The 16,986-nt window shown below is 41.3% G+C and overlaps 1 protein-coding gene across 9 annotated transcripts in view; it reads right to left on the reverse strand.

Moving 5' to 3' along the window:
* nav1b (neuron navigator 1b) overlaps positions 1 to 16,986 on the reverse strand; it is a 60,536-nt gene that overhangs the window by 8,936 nt on the left and 34,614 nt on the right. For 4 of the 9 annotated variants that reach the window (XM_065955135.1, XM_065955138.1, XM_065955140.1 and 1 more), the window contains 14 exons: positions 13,702 to 13,852; positions 12,210 to 12,510; positions 10,161 to 10,908; positions 8,939 to 9,355; positions 7,462 to 7,503; positions 7,204 to 7,364; positions 6,301 to 6,474; positions 5,933 to 5,985; positions 5,565 to 5,588; positions 5,001 to 5,078; positions 3,189 to 3,272; positions 2,595 to 2,957; positions 928 to 1,106; positions 446 to 602 (listed from right to left, as the gene is read on the reverse strand). In XM_065955135.1, coding sequence (XP_065811207.1) covers positions 446 to 602; positions 928 to 1,106; positions 2,595 to 2,957; positions 3,189 to 3,272; positions 5,001 to 5,078; positions 5,565 to 5,588; positions 5,933 to 5,985; positions 6,301 to 6,474; positions 7,204 to 7,364; positions 7,462 to 7,503; positions 8,939 to 9,355; positions 10,161 to 10,908; positions 12,210 to 12,510; positions 13,702 to 13,852 — 2,932 coding nt within the window. Of the gene's footprint in view, positions 1 to 445; positions 603 to 927; positions 1,107 to 2,594; positions 2,958 to 3,188; positions 3,273 to 4,014; positions 4,024 to 5,000; positions 5,079 to 5,564; positions 5,589 to 5,932; positions 5,986 to 6,300; positions 6,475 to 7,203; positions 7,365 to 7,461; positions 7,504 to 8,938; positions 9,356 to 10,160; positions 10,909 to 12,209; positions 12,511 to 13,701; positions 13,853 to 16,986 lie in introns of all 9 variants that reach the window. The other 5 variants (XM_065955137.1, XM_065955143.1, XM_065955139.1 and 2 more) reach the window with 2 other exon arrangements.

Here is a 16,986-nt window from a genome sequence, read left to right on the forward strand (position 1 = left end):
CCTTTATTTGACTGTTATGGGAATCTTTTTTAAGAGACTTTGATTCAAGATTTTTAATACCACAGTGGAATTTGTAGGAAAATTCTAGTTTGAGCACATTTACTTTCACGCCATTTTAAAACAACAACAGACAGACAGGGCACAACACAAAATATTATAAACTTGTAATTAGACAGCAAACTAAAAAATGCGTTTCATAGTTTGGGGCTTCAATCTCAGAGCATCTCAAACACTTTGAAATAATATGAACTCAAGTCAGAAACCCAGATTGAAGATAAGGTTGTATCATATAAACAATTCCAATAACTGCACAAAGTCTGCACAAAGCGATTACAATTCAAAGTTTGTTCCTTTAACGACTCGACAAGGGAACTGAAAAGTTTGAGGGAGAACACTTGGAGGTAAAAAAAAACGGTTTGAAAAGAGGACATGATAACACACATACCTGCATGCTGGTCATGGCCTCCTGCAGCTGCTCCAGGTGATGGGCTGAGCTCAGAGCCTCCAGGCGAATGTCTGTCAGTTTACGCTCCTTCTCCCACAGCTCTGAACGCAACTCTGTTACGACCTTATCATCCTCCACCTCACCTCCTTCGCTGAGTCTGCACATAGTCGCATCAAAAAAGACGTTAGAAAGGTGTGACGATAGGATCAGCATTCTCTTGTCAGAAACCTTTATCTAAAAATTGGACAACTCTGGACACGGATCTATATTCACTCTGAACAAAACAAAAAACAGATATAGTAACATAAAAGTTTACATTCCTGTTACATTTTTAACAATAACAATCTTTTTTTTCATAGGTTAAAACATAGCTTTTGAGATTAATTGTCCTGAGGACTGTAGCCTATGTACATGGGGCGCCATACCAACCACTAAACCACTGATGCCCTATAAGTGTATGAATGATTGCAAGGGAAGTTCACCCTGCTGATGTTGCGGAGTTTGAAGATTTGAGTGAAGAGGAAGGGTACGCTCCATCATGGTGGACTTTGGGTGAGGAAGGTGCAGAGGATTCTGGGGTGGAAATCTCCTCAATGTCAGCATACGGTCCTGATGGTTTGGAACCTTTCTTACTGAACGCCTTGTTGAAGGAGCTGCGTAACTGGACAGAGAGGAAATAGAGGTGGAATAAATGGCAGGTCTAAATATTACAGCCGAGTATATCACAATTAACCAGAAATTCTTTAAAACACTTTTTTTTGTGTTTTGCTACTTCTACCAGAAACTGAAAACACTTGTTTTCTGTGGATGAAATGAAACAGCAAAACAGTTTGTGAAATTCATCCCGATGTTAACAATCCGTAACAAACTGTATTACATACCTGTCTCATGTCATGCAGATCATATCAGGACATGAAACTGTGAAGGATTATACTTTATATTTTACATTTAAATACGATTAAACATGATATAAAGAATCTATGAATCATGTTTAGAAATACAACACACGTAAAGTTTCCAAACATTTCACAAGTATGACTCATAAAGTGCATGCAGGCTGGAGGAGAGCAGGGGGGGGTCGGAGGGGGGGGGAAATCAGGGAAGAGGTGGAAATTTACTGTGGCAACATCACTCACCTCAAAGACCTAAAATAAAAAGCAGGGCAGCATGAGGGAGAGACCAGAGTCATACTTAATAACAGACTTGGAACAAGATAGGTGGAGTGTAACACACATACACATGCAGGGAAACAAAGTAGGACAGCGGCAGGCAGAACTACTTCTTTTTCAGATTAATACAGCCTGATACAACCTGCTCCAAGTCTACAGCTCACATACACACAGTACATATAAACATATTTAATAACATTGTGAGATGCGTTTAGAAATTGTCCTCTTTGAACGTGTATCCTTCTTTTATTTCTCTTCTAATCGTTACTCTCTTCTGATACTCTCTTTTGTTTATGATATTTGATGATTATCTTTTGGGCTTCTTATTACTTTATGATAGAGAAGGGCAGTGGATAGAGCAGGAACCTGCGGTCCGAGCCTGCTCCGAGGACTTTAGCCCGTGTGTAAAAGAAAAATAAACCTTTATTTTAAGACTCAGGAGTGATGTATTTGATGAATGTCGGAGAGGATGGGTGGAGTTATAAAGACACAGAGAACAGAGCTTATGTTGTATCATCATTCCCCTGGTTCTCAGAGACACATGGGTTGTTGTGATTTTATGTTTGTAATATGTCTGTTTTTTATTTGTTTGTTTGTCTTCTAGTTTTGCTCTAAAAAACTGAACATCAGTTTATCCCTAACTTCAATTAAAAGATAATTTCAAAAAAGGCAATGGTAACATATTTGATTAATTACACACTCTAAAAAACTGAACTGTACATTTCAATACCAGAAATGGTTTATTAGCCTCGGCCCTTTACTCTAATTATCTGTCAGGTAAAAGTTAAACCCTGCTAGAATCATTAAAATGTTGATTTTTAAAATCTATTTGAGGTAGCAACACACGACAGCATGTTTTCCTCCTGATGTCCTCATCTCCAGTCTTCTGTTGCTCTTAAAGAGTTAAGACTGATTCCTTATGAAACAGTCATACACTAACAGTTTCTAATCAGTGTGAGCACTAGACTGTTTATTCTTACCCAGCCCTTCTTCTTTTTCTTCTTGGCCTCCTGCTCTTTGAGACTCCCCATACTGGAGTGACTGGTGGTGCTGGCCAGGCTGGAGATGCTTTCTGACGAGTTCTGGCGATTGATCAGCGGTTCTACATGACAGGAGGAAGAAAAAACATTGAATATCAGGGAGGAATATTTATTTAAATACATTTGATCACATTTGGGTTTTTTATGGAGAACAATCCTCATCATGCTGTAGGTTCCAAACGTACCTTCTCCTTTAGGTGTCATGTCCGGATTACTAAGGGCAACATGTATGATTTCTTGGGCCTCTGTGTTCTTGACTTTCAGGATTTCGATGGTGTCTTTCAGGTCATTGAGTTCGGAGTCCTGTATAGAGAATATAATATACATTTATGTTCATGATATCTGAAGCAAGATTCAGTGCCGTGGAATATTTCTCTGCTTTCAAGGAGGCTGACGGGTTGTGTGGAGTAGCTGATGACAACGTCAGTCTGCAATGTAAACCTGTCCTACAAGGTTTTAAGAAAAACGTTTTTTTTTTAGCAGCATTTTCAATGTTTGCAACATTTATCAAGATCAGAACCAAAACCATGATACCTTAGTCTCTGAGGAGACTGACAGGTTCTGCAGGCGTGCCGTCATCAGCGCCAGACTCTGCTCGAATGCTGCTACCAGATTAGCCTTCAGAGAAAGACACAGAGGTAAAAGAGAGACAGAGGAGATAAGGGGTTTGAGAGAGCAGACAGGTTATGAGTCACAGGCTTCGGTGAATCGGTCAGAAGCCTCACACGCTCACAGCACATCACGCTAATGGCTTTTCTCCATCTGCTGGGAGAGGAGGGACCGCGGGGTGGACAGCTGTGGATGATGTCAGAGATGAAAGAGGACGTTGGGGTAATGGTGGTGATTGAAGGCAGCTGTGCAGCGCTGAGGAACAAACTTCATCAACATTAACTATTATGTTTGACCTTTAGGCTGCCATGCCAAACACTATTCCTACTGATGATTCAGTGCTAAAGGAGCACTTCTCTAACAATTAACACACCTTTGAGGCTTACATGATTTTTTTTAAAAATGGTTGGTAGGATAACACCTCAACTTTCTCCGCTTGGTGTTTTAGATTTATCAGGTTTGAAAGCTGGTCAAATAAAACCAAGAATTGGGAGACACCGGTTTGGGCTACAGAAAATGTAATTCATATTTACCTTTTTTGACATGTTAGAGACTCAATGAGTGGATTAGAGATGAAATGTAAATAGTTGCAGGCCTTGCATACATGCTACAAAAGTGTGTTGATGGAGTCAGCTGTGCCACACAGCAGCCCAAAAGAGATGTCAGGGTGATAACAACTCATCAGCCTGAAGTCCACTCAGAATCAAACACAGGTGACAGAGACACTTGTGGAAGCAAGAGTCCAACAAACCTGGCCTAGCTGCGACACCCAGCATCCAGAGGTGCGGGTCAGCGGGAGGCAGGCAGGCAGGGGACAGCAGTGAGTCCAGCAGTCAAAACAGCCAAGGACGTAAGAGAAAGGGACAGTTGTGTTAGGTGAGGGAGAAAACTTCTTACAGTCAAATTATAGAGAGAAAGACATGAAACACATACAGAAAGATAGGGTCTGTACAGTCACTGGCTAAGTTCCAAACACCAGGATCAGTTGATAGTTTAGCAGATACAGCAAATAGGCAACTGTTCAGACTGGTAGTCTATAATTCACTCAGTAAAAGTGGTTAGGTGGTGTTAAAGTGAAACTTGAGTGTGATTCAAACAGGACAGACTTAAGCATCTAAAAGCTCCAGTAGTAGACTGCAGGAGGCCAGAAGAATATTTCAGCTGGTTCAGACAAACTTTTAAAAGCAAGTGCAGATGGTTAGGAAGAAACTTTTGTCAACATCGGGTAGCTGAAGGATTTTAACCACAGTGTGGATTTGTGAGTGGCAGTGTGAGAAATTTAAATACGGCATGTTTGCTATAACACCTGAGTGATATTAGGCCCCCTGGTAGCTTGTTGGTCATGCAGCTTTTGCTTGTCAAATTCCCCTCATTGCCTGTCAGACCCCCAATGTTGCTGTCGAGTGAAGGGAGGTATGCTTTAAAATAGGTTTGAAAAAAGGCTCCAAGGGTTGGTTAGTTTGTTAATCCTTTACAGACATTGATTGGTTATCCTTACTTTCAGAAAATAAGATAGAAAATAAATATTTTATGCCCATGCAACTACGTAACATCTTTTCGCTCCCACATGTCACTTAGACAAAAATTCAGATTGAAGAAGTGTCTGCATTTCAGTTGGTTGTAGTGTACAAACTGAATGACTTGGTGTAATCAACATTCTGGCTTGATTACAGTGTAATACAAGACCTGGAGTTCATCCAACACATTAACAAAATTAGCTTACAAATTCATACGTACATTGGCAGAAAGCTGCATGGTCAAGTCTGCAACTTTTTCCTGGGAGGATTCCAGCTCTCGTCTCAACTTGCGGATTTGCTGTGGAAAGAAATGTAAAAGTGAGCCAAAGCAGTGTGGTCAATGTACACTCCTCAAAATGAACAGCAACAACAGGTTTGGATTATGATGATGCAGAATGGATGGATTTTCTTTTTTTGTTAACTAGACAATAACGTGCAAACAACAAGATATGAAAGTAATTGCTTGACAAAAATCTACAGCAGATAAACACACTTCAAACCATTGGGAAATATTAAACCAAAAGGATGAGAGTGGATTTTCACTTTTTTCTCAAGCTCTGAGAATTTATGAGGTCTGACAGTTTCTTTATTAAATGTTAGAAGGTGGTGAAAAGGGACAAAGAATATTAGTTATAAGCACTGTGGGAGATCTCTGCTGACAGACTACACTGAGCACTCATAACAAAATGTGATGAACGGACCTGTTTTTAACAGGAAATGACTGATGGGTGATGCAGACAAAGGGCACAATGTGAATTGTAGATTTGCATCACGATGGCCTTACCTCTCCTTGTATCCGCTCCTCACTCTGGAGAAGGCATGGTGAAAACAAATAAACAATAAAAGGACGTTGATGTAGAACTGAAGGAACAGTTGTGAAAACTAGTCATCCACAGTCACAGGATGTAATACCAGGTCCTTAGAGGATACTCAGACTAGGGAGGGCTTTAAGGTCTATGAATTATCATGATCAAAGCAATGTAACTAAACCAGCTGTAATGTAGAAAGTCTGTGCTTAAATTAATGTCTTCATTTGCTTTCTGAATACAGGAAAAAGTGTAAAGTCAATGCATCAAAATTCTAACAAAGAGAACACCAAACGGTTCAGTCTTATAGAGTCATTATGCGTCAGTATCTATATTATCTACTCACCGCTGAATAGTTGGATGAAGCATTGGACGCCAAAGAGAGCACAGAGCCATGCACTGAAACAGGCAGAGGAAGAGAAGCCTTTGACTTGGAATATAGAAAGTACTGACTAAATTACATGAAACTGTAAGATATTACCATCAAATACTTATTACATGTTCATAAACAAAAATGAATGATTTAAATTATTGGCAGAGGGTGTACATGACTGCATCTGGATCTCGCATTATTCCTCTTAGTCCTTGCATAACTCCCTATGTATCCTCTACATCTTTTCATGAAAACACAAGTTCTTATGAAATAATGCTTAACAGATCTCCAGCTTTGTTTAATCTGAGACCATCTTGGGCGACTACCCTCGCCAGGCTCACCATCGTCCCCTTGTTCTCGGAAGGACCCGCAGCGCATCATGCTTTTTGGCCGGTCAGCCAGGGACATACTGCTGCCCAGGGGGGAGGATCCATACAGATCGCAGGCAGACTCACTAGGGGGGCCGATGCTGTTTGAGCGTGATATCCTCGGGGTGCCACTGGAAATTGGGGCAACTGTCATAAAAGAGAGATGTTTGTGAAGACGGTGATTAACAGAAATAAAACTGCAGAATGCAGTGCAGAAGAGAAACCCACTCTCAGTGTTACCCCCCAACACACACACACACACACACACACACACACACACACACACACACACACACACACACACACACACACACACACACACACACACACACACACACACACACACACACACACACACACACACACACACACACACACACACACACACACACACACACACACACACACACACACACACACACACACACACACACACAGTACACCTAGGACTGGCACCCTTTTCTTGATGACTACGTGAAAGGCAACACTACGATTCCAGAACAGTCAAAGAGATAAATATAGCCCTGCTTGACCCCCTCCAGCTCCCCATCTGCAGCATATTTCAGACTTTAACTGAAGTCTTAATGAGTGTAGATATGGGACAGTAATTTTCACAGTCAATCTGATAGCATTTTAATTTGATGTTAATTTGTCATTCAGACATGAGTTGATGTAAAATGACAACTTGTGACAACCTCTCTGAAGTGTAAAAACTAATCCAGACCTTCCTCTCAGTGGGGTCTTCATATCCCCATCCTCAGTAATAATCAACGATAAGTCACACAGCTTATCAAAGGTCTCAAGTTTCATCAGTTTCAAATCCCACAGAGTGAGGGCTTTAGGAGCTTGGCAGCCAAATGGAGCGAGCAGACTCACCCACGTTGGTGAGAGGAGCCTTGCCAGAGGAGGGGAGGAGGTGGCGGGTGGGAGAAGGCAGCTGAGGGGGGCTATCGCTCTCTGTCATGCTCATTATGGTGTGGGAGTGGCGCCTTCCCGGTTTGCTTCCATCACTATCTGACAGGCTTGAGCCATAGCGTCTGAGGGAAAAAGAGGTCATTTTAACTTCAGACAATGAAGACAAATCCCAGTGTGAGATTTCAAATAGATGCTTAGACATGAATCATGCTGACTTACTCTAGGCCTTTCTTCGGTAAGGTATTTCTGTCTGTTTGCAAGCTGTAAAGAAGAGAATAAAACATGATCAATAGATAATAAACAGTGTATGTGTACGGCTCTTAACAGCATATTATAACCATTACTATCATTCTGGTTTTGTAATAAGAAATTAATTCTATTAGGATAAACATCTTATCTTATCCTTTTGTGTATCTATCCCATGTTGCTCACTGGGCACTTTCATACACAGCGTGGGATTGCCTTAAAGGACGTTCTTTTGGCAGGAAGTAATTTAGACCATCTCCACCTTGACATCCAGTAATTTCAGATTGATCCAAAACTCAATCTTCTAAATGACACATCGGGGTCTCGTACCCAGAAAAGGCTCTTAAACTTTGGTACGTCTTCTGCCAAAAAACGTACAGCCCTCTGAAAAGGGTGGCTCAACTGCCTCATGAGCTTTCTGATTCCCACACCAACCTGCTGCTTTGATAAAGCCAGTGATTATAGGTAAGGTGCAAAAGTTGCTGTGACAACAGTTGGGTTGAATGAAAAAGTGACTTGTTTTAACAGTCTTATATCAGTGTATGTAACACACACTCTCCCTTTTATTCCTCGTGTAGGACAGGAGGGCTGAATTGTCTTCAGAAAATGTTGTACTACCACTGAATATCAAGTATCAAACAACTCGATTTTATAGATTGTTCTTCTATCCCTGTGTGTTTAAATAGTTAGCCTTTCATCTTCTCTCTTCTGATCGTGACCTTTAAACTGCACATGTGGTATTACTCTAACACAAAACCCTCCTCCTTATTCCTTAAAACTGTCTAATGTACAACTCTCTGTGGACCTTCAATACTTTTCGATCCCCAGTGGTTTAAAACGAGGCATGATCGATATTGTAATGAATAAAATTATAGAATAGTAAGTTTAGCAGAAATCAACCGATCTTCAGTCATAATTTTCTAACCCAAAGCTCCCACAAGCAAAAGAGAGAGAGAGAGAGAGAGCAGCTGTGGTCCATTCAAATCACAGGTCAGCTAATAATGACATTGGTCGAGTCCTTTCGGCATCTCTTAAGATGAAAAAGTTACATTTTTTTGTCTCCCAAACAGACCGAGGATAGAGGAGGTGACCTTGTCTAAATTGCACAAAAACAAAATGTTGCCAATGCATTTGTGCAATTTAGGCATTGTGCAGGAGTTTGCTTTGAATTTATTGATTGACTGATAAAAATAAATGTTCTCATTTAAGGTGCCTAGGACTTCTACTTTTTGTTGCCGTGGTATCAAAGCAGGTTTTTGTAATGCTTGATTTTGACTAGTATTGTATTGAAGTTTGAAATTCTGGTATCATGAGAACTGTTTCACAAAGGGTTTGTTTGCTCTGTGTTGTAAATTGCTGCTTCATAACCAGATGAATCCCATCATTACAGTTAAAGGTAGAAACCCGTTACTTGCTTGTTGATTTTGATTCTTCTGGAGGTGAAACTTACCTATCTGGTAGGTTGAGTGATGTCCTGCTTCCTGCTCCCCAGGTTCCTGTACCCCTCTCTTCATTGTTATGTGACTCATGTTTGACAAACCTGGCACTGGAAGGCACGCTCATCTGCAGGGGCAGGGACTCCATGCTGCGGTGCATGCCGGTCAGTTTGGGGTAGAGCAGCGGGGATCCGCTCAGACTCAGGCTTTCACTGGTGTAAGAGCCTGGGGAATCGATGTGGAGCACAGGCGCTGGGCTGGGGGTGAGGCGGGAGGAGGTGTGGGAACCTGCCAAGTCCTGTAGCTTGGAGTATGGGGGGACTTTGGGAGGGAGGTCTTGGATAGTCACACAGGAGTCAAGACTGTTGGAGTTGACCTTGTCCAGATGAGCCAAGCTTGGAGGACGACCCAGAGACTTAGTGTTCAGCATCCTAGGAATCAGGCATACAAAATATAATAAAATACTGGAAACTAGGGGGGATTCCACAACAATTCAACAACAGTTTATGTGGCCTTTGCCCATTTATTTGACTGATAAGTACTCCTATCAGTTCATTTTCCAGTGCAACCTCTAACAATGTCTTGCCTGGCAGAAATGTGTGATTATATTTGCCAAGGCTTCGAGTCATTGGTCTCTTTAGACTTCTGCCTGTAAATTTATTTCAACATCATAAATCCACAGCAACAATGTTCCCTTTCCTCTGGAGCATTTCTTCCATAGAAAGGTCTATAAAAATGGTCCTGCTGGTCATTAAGAGTATCTGGGGCATTGTTTGTGGAAAGAAATATTGCTGTTGAAATTTTTAAGATGTCAGTTCTAAATCCTGTGGGAGCCACAACTTAACCACCACTGTAATGGTGGTGTGTTGAAGGGTTGGAGACATCCTGAATATATCCAACCAACATGATGAACATCCATGGCTAGATACTTCTTGAAAATATAACATATTGGACAAATGAAAATATTAATAAGTAGTAATTAATATCCAGTAATCCAGTAATATCCAGACTCCTTACCACCAGCGTTACAATGGAGTCATCGTTATCATCTGTATCCATCGATTAGTAAAAATTAGTACAAAGTGTACATAGTGTTGCCATCATTAGTTCATAATTATTCAAATAATATATTTTTTAATCATTTGATTTTCTCTACTCTGACTATTTTTTAAAAGACAATTTCCCCCATTATGTTAATAAATAAACTGCATTTTATGAAATATGTAAATGAGACACCTTGGTGTGGTGGGAGATGACAGTTCAGGGTATTTGCTGCTGCTGGTCCGTCTCAGGCCGTGAAGTTTCAGAGACGACTCTCCTGTGGACCGACTCTCCTCTCTTTTCAGAGAACCACAGTCCATGTCAGCACCCACAGCCTTGGCCTTGGCCCTCTCCTTCTCCTTCTCTCTGTCTGTCTGGTTCACTGGGCCAGTGCTTCCTCGATTGGCCATCTTACTGCTACTCGGTTCTTTAACCCTGGGGCATGTGGAGGCTATGGGGACAGGTTTAAAAGTCAACATGCTGGGGTCAATGGTACCGCTGGCAGGCCGAGATGAGGGCCGACCAATCACACTGAGCGTGCTTGATTTGGCTGGTCGAGGCAGGCTGCGGTACTGAATGCTGTTCCGGGCACTTGGCCCCAAAAAGCCCTGCTCGCTGCTGGCATCGAAACTGTTCTTTCGACCCGAGGGTGGTCCTCCTCCCACAGGCTTCACAGGGATGCCAGATGACTTGGGGGTTTTCCCCAAAGTAGCAGAGCCGCTTGAGATGGTGGCTCCCCCTGCTGTCATCAGAGTGGCGGTACCAGTGGCAGTTGGTGGTTTCTTGTAAAGATATGAAGCTCCAGCAGTGGGTTTAACTAGACCTGACGGGGGCTTGCGATGTTCGCCATGGTGATCCCTGCCAGCGTCTGAACGAGAACGCTGCAGACCAGCAGTTTTGATGGAAATCTTGGACTTATCCAGGGGCTTCTCACTTTTGGGTGCTACATAAAGAAAGACAGTGGATTTAAATGTCAGTATGGACATTTTAGAAACAAATAAGCCTGATAGATTAAACATTTAAAGGCGTACATGATAATTAAGGACAACACTTAAAGGAATCAAACGGATTAAACCTGCAATCTCATACACCAACTAAGAATTGTACAAAAGTGGAGCGCGCTGGTGGCGCAATGGTTAGGGCGTGCGTCCCATGTGTTGAGACTCTCATCTCGAGCGGTAGGCCCGGGTTCGCTTTCCACATGTCATTCCCCGTTCTCTCTCCCTGGTTTCCAACTCTATCCACTGTCCTATCTCTGCATTAAAGGCACGAAAAAGCCCAAAAAATAAATCTTAAAAAAAAAAAAGAATTGTACAAAAGTGTCCATTAGAGCTTTGACAAATCACAAGGCAGGAACCCCTTGATTTACTCAAGAAAGGGTCTTATGTAGCAGACCCACAATGACTAGCACACTGATTTAGACTTTAGTGGCTCAAATACGGCTATGAAAAAGTTACAATTTTACACAAGACCAACCCAAGTGATACAATCAATCCAAATGCTTTGTAAGGATCATTAAAGTAAAGCACAGAGATGTAAATTCCTTGGATTAGTTAAAAGATACAAGCTAAAGGGTTAAATTGTTTTAATCTTGGCTGAAGGAAGAGATATATTTATAGGACAAGAATCATAATAATTCTGCAATGAGGACTTTTCCCCCCTTTAAATACTGCAACCAGAATGCACACAAACAGTTCTGATTTAAATCACTTACGCTTACAGTTGAAGAAACTAAAATATAAGGACAAGCAATGTTGCCACTGGAACTCTTTTTTAAATCACTTAATGGTGGCCTGTTTTGTTGGGGATTAAATAAATGGAGCTGCTGCTGATTGCAGACATCGAGTCTCTGCAGGCTTTTAAACAAACAGGCTTCTTTCTGATATAACAGCAGAAAAATAACTTTGGCCTGCAAGCTGAGATTTAGGTTTTTTTTCCAATGAAATGGATTTCATGGTGCATTTTTCCCTCCAGCATGCTTTGCTGTGCTTCAAATCAAAACCTGGCTTATGCTAAGGGGTGTACTTCTGTATTCATCTTGACACCAAGCAGATATCCGCCTTGGCTGCTTTACAAAAAGGCTCTGTTTTACATTTAGACCCAGTTTACAGGGAAATAATGGGTGACATAGATTTTGCTGTTGAAACAGTTGTATTACACTAAATCCAAACAGGGGAGGAAAGGCAGACAAAAGGAAAGGACAGAATACAGATATACAGAATACAGATGTTAAAAACAGGATACCTGCAACTTTCAAAGTGCTCTGAGAGGTATGTGTGATGGGGGAGGTCACGCCTATCGGAGGATTACGAGCCTTCTTGAAACTTCCCGGTTGACCCAAACTCTGAGGTTTCTTCAGCTCGCCTTTACAGCCAAAATCTTCACTGAGACTCGGGGGCTTCTTCCTCCACTTGCTTGGGGCCTCCGTCTTTAGACTACCCGTGTCAAAACTGCTGCCATCGAGCTTATGGCAGGCCTTTCCATCCTCACTGTACCAAGAAAGTCCACTTTCCACCAGGGAGCGCTTCTCTGCATCAGTGCGGAGCTGCAGAGGGAAAAGGGGGGGAGGGAGGGAGGGAGGGAAGAGGCACAGTGTGAGTAACACTCAGTCATGGTCTGTGTTATCTATGGAACAGTTCTCTGTAATCTTTGTTTCATCTTCGCTGCATTCCTGCGAGAAAGAGGGAGATAGGCTGATATGCCCCGAGTGGATTAAAGAAAAACACAGAGGAAGAAAAGATTTTTTTTATTTTTTTATGGATTGAACACTTTCATAGATGAATAGAAAAAATGAAGAAAAATACACAAGAATTCAGGGGAGACGAGAGCTTGAGTATGTATTTGTATGGCTGTGCTGGGGACTAAAAAAAGACCGCTACACTGTTATATAAAAAACTATCATGTGGTGACCTGAGGAGGTGGCACAGAGGACAAAATTGGGCATGTTGCTTTTTGGCACCCTGTTAATATAACATAGAGTGACAGATGGCTCATTGAGTAGCACTAATGTTCATGTCTTCCTACCGAGCAGCCTGTAAGTGAACAAGAAGTCAAAATGACTTCCTGTGAGAGAGGTAGAGAGCACAAGGACTTATCCAAAAAGAACACAAATTTCAAAAAATGAAAGTGTCTTCAACTTCTTGATGTCTAAGAACTACATCTTTATTACTCCTTTAGAGTGCAGTTAAGAGTGTGTGTGCATTGAATGTTGCATGGGATACCATAAGATGCAAATTGTACCATAATTTACTTCAAACTAGTGGTCATGTCATTGAATGATATTCATAAACTTAGGGTGAGAACAGAAACATGTCATCTAGCTGAAAGAGCCTTTTAATGTCAAATTTTGCACATACCATTTACACTGAAGCTGTAAAACTTACAAGTTAACAATAACCAATACATAGAGACGGGCTTCATGGCTCTGTGAGACTACCGGAAATTTATATGTAATTTTCTTCATAGAACAAAAGGAAAACAGCCATGGTTAAGATTTATAGCACTCTGTTTTCTTGAGTTCAATGACAGCAGTGAGGTCTGGGGTTTCTTTCTGTTGCCATGACAAAACAAAGGACTCCCTTTTGAAACACACAAAACAGGCAAAATCACAGGGTGAAGCACCGAGAATGTTCATATAAATCAGTTTTTGGCATTTAAACACTGCTGTTACTAAAATACACAAGAAAAGGAAAGTCGAACCATGTCACAAGCTGTTAGGTTCAGTATTTCAGCTCACCATAGCAGAAGAGTTGCGTCTGGATCCCAGCGGAGTGCTCGGGAGGGAGTTCAGGGAGGAGCTGACGTTGAACTCCTCTGAACTGAGGTTCTCTGAGCCATCGCCTTCGCCGTCACTGAGCCCACTGCTGATGGAGCTGCTCTCGTCCCAACTGAAGCAAGACAAAAAGCATCATTTAGCAAAAAGGTGCTGCTGTTATCAAGTTAATAGCGACCATACTGTTTGAATGAACATTGGGTAAAGCAGCAGAAATCTTTGCTCAAAGGGCGAAGAGGCTGGCAGCAACAGGGCTATGTCCATCTGTTTGCAGTAAGCTGTCTCTGGAGGTGGTCACATGCTCAAACAAGCAGGTAATTTCAACATGGCTGCAGCTGCTTTGATTTAACTAACACATCAGAGCCACAGATCATATGGTAACCAAAGCTTAAAGAGAGGATCTTGCAGTTTTAATGCAATAAAGTTTTTGTTTTACTTATCTGGATGACCACCACACATAGGTTTCCAATACTTTTGGAGCATGAACTACAGAGTAGCACGTGATGATTCCCCACTACTGCCCAACACTGAAGTTAGTGTAAATAAGCATGCTTGCTCAATAACAGAAAAGTCAATACCATAAACATCTAAATATGATACTGTTTCAAGTTCATGCTATGACCGATGTAGCATTACGTTTGGTGCTAATCAAAAGGACATTCTATCTCTTAGAATAGTTAACTAAATTTAACAAACTGCATTTGTCATAAAATCATATTAAAGGACTGTTTTAAGCTTGTACTGTATTTTCTAGTCTACTGACTAATCACAGTGCTTTTACACCACAGGTCACACCTAACCATTCACACTGATGACAGAGTGTAAAGTGTCCATAAATAGTAACTAATCCCATTTATACACATTCGTAAATGCCGCCAAAGCAGTTCAGGGTTAGTGTCTTGCCCAAGGACACATTGGACATGTGAGAGACGACTGACTCTACCAACTGAGCCACAGCCAACCACAATTTGTGATTGGCATAAGTATAAGCAGAGTCTGGAGTAATCTCTTTGACTCAGTCACAGGCTAGATTCACAATAATATGATAAAAACCTACGGCCAAGCAGATTTTACCTGTCAAAAGAAAATAAAAAACAATTTCTAGAAGATTGCTTGTCTCCTTATGAATATCAAGGAATATCAAGACATGATATTTAGTAAGCCTTACACAAGCAGCAGACTGCTGTCAGCAAGGTATCTGAAGTCCCATAAAGAAAACTGTGATATGTGGTGGCTGGCATTCCTGTGCGCCTGTGTACACACAACTATCATGTGGGGGACAGCCCTTTAAGATTTACTCTACAAACACAATAACTGTCTGCATTTGGCGCCTGGTCGGTGTAAATCATGGACCTGGTTCTAAGATTTTTGGTAACACTGGTGTAACACCAGTGATGAATATACTGCACTACCGTTTTCTTTTTTTTATAAATAACTATTTGAACAGCACTAAACTTGTTATTTAAGTCATAAAGTTTTGAGCTTTCTTGACCAGATAAAAAACACATTTCATAAACTTAACAAAGCTATAAGATTTTTGCAAACATTTACAACTTATTTGGGAAAACTCAAAACTGTAAGTAATCATGAGTTATCATTAAGAGCAAGTTTTGAGAACACTCACTATGACTGCAAAGCTAGCAGATTTCAAACAGGGTCCAACACACATTGTGTAGCTGTAGCTTTTTACAGCACTCTAGCTTAAAAGGGAAACTTTACAGCCTGTGCTGATATATCATGCTGCATAAAAAGTATGGCGACTGACAGCTCTGGGTTTAGACAGCGGTCTGGTTTGCTCTAAAGAGGCAGGATGAGGGGAAGTCGGAGTGACAGGATACTAAACCCTCGCTGACCTTTTCCTCCACCCCACAAAGAAGCGCTGCATCGCCCTGAAACAGATGCTGCCAGTCTGGCTCCTCATGCAAAGAAGAGCTCAAACAAACTGCTCACCGGACATCAAGTCTCTGGATGGATTCATATTTGAATACATTTAACATGCAGCTATCACTGTGAGGCCGTAAACAAAAGGTGTAGCATCTCAGTCAACCAAAACATTAGAAAGAAAGGACAGAAGGGAAGAGAAAACAAAATAAAGAAAACTGTGTAAGTTTGAGGTTGAAGAATGAAACTGTGCTTAAGAAAAGCAATTATAGATTTTTGACTTTGAAAATTAGATCTCCAGAGAGATATTGTTTCAAGTCCAACTCGGATTTGTGTAATTACGTTCCCGGTCATTACTACTGGCAACCACAAGTGGTAATCAAATTTATGTTGGCGAAGAAAAATGTGGCACAGAGGACAAGGTAAATTAATAAAACGATTTTAAAGCTGAGTCACTGCTTCAGCTGAATCAGTTCTTTTCCCTTTCTTTTGCTTTCCCCGCTGAGCTGAAAATGCTCTCTGCGGCTCGGCAGCCTGCAATTAGCAGAGGCATGGAACATGGAAGTGCATAAAAAATACTGGGAGACAAAAATGGCCCATACACGTTCAGATTGGATTTAATCACATGGCTACAGTTGAGCTGTGTTGTATAACAGAGAAGGAGCTTGACACTTTGCACTGTTTTTTTTGTTTTTGTTTTTTTTAGCGTTTGGATGAATAAAAATAAAACCTTATTGATTTATGATAGGAGATAAATAAGCTTAGAGGTGAGGTTTGACAAGAGGAGTGGAATACTTGAAATGAAGGTTTGGTTTGAGAATTTCAGGATGTTTTCACACACCATCAATAAAGGGGAATTATTTTGATTTACATTCAGCCACACATGTTCTCGGTATGTTAAAACAAAACCCCCTCTGTCAAGGGGGGCATGAATAACCACTTAAGGATGTCAGCCTAAGAGAAAGCAGGAGGACCAGTGATATTACAAGCCAAACTGTCTGCTCTCCGAGGTGAAATCCAGACAGGGAGAGGGTGGGAGTACACCAGCAAAGTGCATACTTTGTACATTGGGTGGCAATTAATATGTTGTTTTCTGTGGCACAACTCCAGCATCTCTCTGATTTGTGCATCAGGGTGATTATTCCTTGTCAGGATGCTGTGAGAATGTTTGGATTTAAGAGGACTGTAAGGAAATCTTGGTGTGTTTGGTTTAGAGAAAAAGGGTGGGGACATAAGAAATCACTGTCCAGGCGGCTTGGATCTGGATCTGACAACATCTCTAAAAAAGCACCAAATGGACATGGTGCAGCATACTGCTCACTGACAGATGAAGAAAAAGTACAGGCATATACGATATACTGCACTGAT

The sequence above is a fragment of the Labrus bergylta genome, chromosome 5, assembly GCF_963930695.1.
Source record: "Labrus bergylta chromosome 5, fLabBer1.1, whole genome shotgun sequence".
In the NCBI taxonomy this organism is placed as follows: domain Eukaryota; kingdom Metazoa; phylum Chordata; class Actinopteri; order Labriformes; family Labridae; genus Labrus; species Labrus bergylta.